The 3986-nt window shown below is 39.0% G+C and overlaps 1 protein-coding gene across 1 annotated transcript; it reads right to left on the bottom strand.

The window, feature by feature from the left end:
- Nucleotides 1-425: 425 nt before the first annotated feature.
- Nucleotides 426-2431, bottom strand: LOC146477024 (uncharacterized). Its single transcript, XM_085113888.1, has 2 exons — nucleotides 2264-2431; nucleotides 426-2116 (listed from the first exon to the last, which is right to left on the bottom strand). The coding sequence occupies exon 2, from the start codon at nucleotides 1958-1960 to the stop codon at nucleotides 1118-1120; it is 843 nt and encodes a 280-aa protein (XP_084970014.1). The 5' UTR covers nucleotides 1961-2116; nucleotides 2264-2431; the 3' UTR covers nucleotides 426-1117.
- Between the last annotated feature and the right edge of the window lie 1555 nt (nucleotides 2432-3986).

Here is a 3986-nt window from a genome sequence, read left to right as displayed (position 1 = left end):
TTCTACTAAGCAAGAGGATTTTAACTGTGATAAATGTTATCACCTTTTCTTTTACGCCAAAAAGTTTACTGACAATGGAAGAGGGGTTTGTTCACGATAACAAAGGAAGAAGCATTATGATTTCCGCTCGCCGCTGAGAGTTCAAGATTGTTTTTTTTTTTTTCTTCTCTTAACTCTGGGGGTGCAGTGGCCTCGACCGACCGCATGGTTCGGGCTGAATTACATCCGAGGTTGGCAAACGCTTTATTACGTTTCGCTATGCAGGCTTATAAAAAATATCAACGTTTATGGGTTAATTGTTTACAAGCCTATTAACACGCCCAAAACTAAGAAGAAAATGTTAAGAAATTCAGTTTTTCTTGACCAAACATTTATGAAATTCGCGGATTGAGATCATGAAGTGCATAAAATAGAAAGGCTTTTATTTTATAAACAAATGCTTTAATAACAGTAAATTTCTTCAGCTTATCTACAATCTTGCTACATTAGCTATACAGTATTTGAAATAAGATTGGAATAACAGGAAAACGTTAGGTATAACAGGAAGATATTTTCAAAAGAAAAACTGTTTTCTGAAGTTAATTTATGTGTCGAATACCATCACTGGTTAAAGTTATACTTAAATGATGAATTTTATGAGGCCGTAAATTTTAATCTTCTCACAAACGTATTTAAGTGCACTTCCTCCTTACGGCTGAGCAAGACTAAATATTCTTGATCAATAAAAATCCTTATTATTTAATAACATTTTCAGTCTGGTATATTTGCAGTCATTAAATGTACAGCCTATGAGTTGTGTACAATCTCTGAAAGTGTACCATTAGTCTCTAAACCGTCATTCTGTTCAATATGTTTTCTGTTAAACTGAATTTATATACAACGTTCCATCCACCTTGCTACCTTGCTGTTCCTTGACTAAGAGCACATCTGAAATTCGGCTAGCAGCTGTCAAATCTTCCTCGCTATTCAACTGAATTGAGAAGAAAACATTTGCGTTTTACTGCATTAACGGACGGTGAGAGAGGTTTACGTCCTTGTCATGACAGTCTTGGGGAAACAAGGAACGGAACTGGGTTCAGTTTTGACAGTTTTTGCATATTGAACCTTCGGGAGCTGTTCAGAGTCTCAAATAAGGATGAAAATGCTTTGAGCTCTCGCAGAGATTGCACTGCGTGCAGTTGAGATGTTGATAATATGGCAAATATGGTAACTGGGAGTGAACGAATAAAGAGTCTGTTGAAGACGAAGGATTGTAGTATTGAAAGGGAAGAGGGAAAGGTGTAATCCCTGGGACTTTGGGTGGTTCGATAGTTGAAAAGCCCATCTGTGACATGAGAGAGCTTGTTCCAAATCTATTGTGGAGATCTAAAGGCGAGGTGAACCCGTGCCTTCCCGGTTCCACAATAGGAAGAGGTTTAGCCTCATCCTGTCTTTTAAACCTGGTCTTCCTTCGAAGAAAGCTGCCATTTTCAAACATATTATAGCTCTCTGGATCCAGTGTCCAGTAGTTTCCCTTCAGAGGCTCGTCGGACTTTATTCCGGTCTTGATGAAACAGTCGTTCAGTGAGAGGTTATTTCGAATGCAGATTTTCCACGAAGGATAGGTATCGCGGTAAAAGGGAAACCTGTCTCTAATAAACTTGCAAATACCGTCCAGGGTCAACCGCTTTTCTGAAGCATTTTGTATCGCCATTGCAATCAAGGCAATGTACGAGTATGGAGGCCTTCGCCGGGACTTGCGGTGTGTGCGTGTTTTCTTGTTATCCGTATTGGATTCATTCTGCAACTCATTGTCGTGTGGGTTGCGGTTAGTCTCTTCACACTCCAAACTGCTTCCTGATCTGTTGAGATCATCGACTTCTTGAGGCCTGGACGATAATTGTCCTTTGTCAGCTTCCATTGCAGTTGAAAATCCAGTTTGTAGAAGACTGTTTTGAGGCAGTCCTCTAAAAGTGTCCATGCTTGTGACGGTGATGTCGAGATTAGGCTTGGTTGCTTCGGTGTTAAAGTTGATTCTTTGATTCTGGCTTGTCGTTATTGGCCGCCTAAGCCTCCTCGCAGGTGAAGTACTGCCTCTCTAGTATGCAGATTTAGCTATATATCCTTATTGCCAAATCTAGAGAAATAGAAAGCATGTGTAGGAACAATGATAAACCGCTTCTTCACAGGTGTAAATGGCGCCAGGCTAAATCACACCTCGCTAATGCAATGTTTTGTGCTCCAACAACCACTAGATAATAGAATGACAATGAACTGGGCCTACCTTAGCTGACACTTCGCCACAAAGCTTTAGAAAGTGATTGAGGTTTAATTAAGCACGCTTTGTAGAGGAACGTAGTCAGAAAAGAAGTAAGACCCGAGATCCGCTACTAAATGTGACTAAGATCTTTACCTCCTGTGGACACGTGCAAACTGCTTGCTAGTTCACCGGGTTGAATAACTTCTCTATGCTAAAAGTGATTGTATTCGTTAAAAAAACCCAGGGGCAATTTCTTTTTAATTGCGAGCGTGTAACAAATGCTAACATAGACTGGAGACCTGTATTGAACAACTAAGAACAACACGTATTGTTTCAAATTGAATGACGTTTATTAGCATCGAAGGCAAAGGTACTTAACAATAACTTGATTATGACGAAGTTTCGCTGTTTTACCAAAATATTATTTGTTATGTGCTTTGTGTGTGCCCCGACAGCTGACGGGAGGACCCCGAGCAGGTAGGACGTCCAAAGGACAAAGAGCGGTCCGACTAAAGTTTTTCACTATAAACTGTTTGAAGAGGCGTTCGCGTCAATTCCGATCTTCAAATATTCAAACTCAGCCGATTACCCAACATGAATGAAATTCTGGTGATGAATTTGTACAGTTGTTATTTTATTGATTTTCAGTAAAAGCTTCACCTGTACATTTTGTTCATTGTTTTGTTTCTTTTTAACTATAAATACCACACTACGGATGATTTATAGCTCGACACTTACACATGCCTATTAACAGTTATGTCTGTTTCTTAGAACATTAAAATTGTAATACCTTTTCTCGCTGCACAGCAATCAATCAATCTAACGGTTGTTCTGGTGTAGGTGGTGCGCAGTTTTTGATTTTTTGAGGTGTCTAAAATCATTCAATACCAGACAAAACCACATTCAGTGCAAAAGAGGAGACAAGTTTAATCTCACTTTCCTTGTCTATGAACCGTGGATTAATTTTGATAAAGAATTCCAACAACGGTGTTCCTTAGTGCTTTACCAACAGGGGTGCAATTGTAGGTGGCAGACTTATGGATTAATTTGACCGCAGGGGTCAGGTTTAGAAATGCTTCAATATTTTCCTTTCATCCGCGCACAATAACCATACACAGTGGTTTGTCAAGTGAAAGAAGTCAACGGCGAAAAAAAACGTTATCGGCTTGGAACGCACTATTAGACAAACTGCAGCCAAGTAATTACTTTTAAGGGAAGGCGAGATAGATAACGTTTCTTTTTTTTTAACCTTTCTACCATGAACAATGGTCGCCAATAACAAAAAAGGTTAATCTAAATTTACTCCGGATAGAAAGAATAGCAAGGGTGTTTACGCACAATTATCACTATTCTTTCAAAAGTACTCATCGTTCTTGCGATTATCATTAAAATGTTGAATGAAGTTTTACTTTAGAACCAAAGTCCATTTACGGCTCTTTAGAATAGTTTATTTTTTGACAGTTGCCGATGTTGGCTATTGTTTAAAGCAAGCTTTTGTTACTCTCAGTATACTGCCGCAGCAATCTGGTGCGCACAGTTATTCCACTAAACCAACTTGACAGACGCATTTCTTAGCGTATTTACAAACGTCCCTCAACCGAATTTCGCAAAGTTTTTTAAAATTTCGTCAATAAAGCGATAATCAGTTTAGTTGTATTTATTGTTCAATTAGTGAATACCTGATAAGCGAATATATCAAGCCCTCGCCACGGCAGAGTGGAGAACAGATGCCACTGTTATTATATTC

The sequence above is a fragment of the Pavona decussata genome, unplaced genomic scaffold, assembly GCF_977016875.1.
Source record: "Pavona decussata unplaced genomic scaffold, jaPavDecu1.1 SCAFFOLD_72, whole genome shotgun sequence".
Lineage (NCBI taxonomy): Eukaryota > Metazoa > Cnidaria > Anthozoa > Scleractinia > Agariciidae > Pavona > Pavona decussata.
This window is presented reverse-complemented; position numbering and strand designations above follow the sequence as displayed.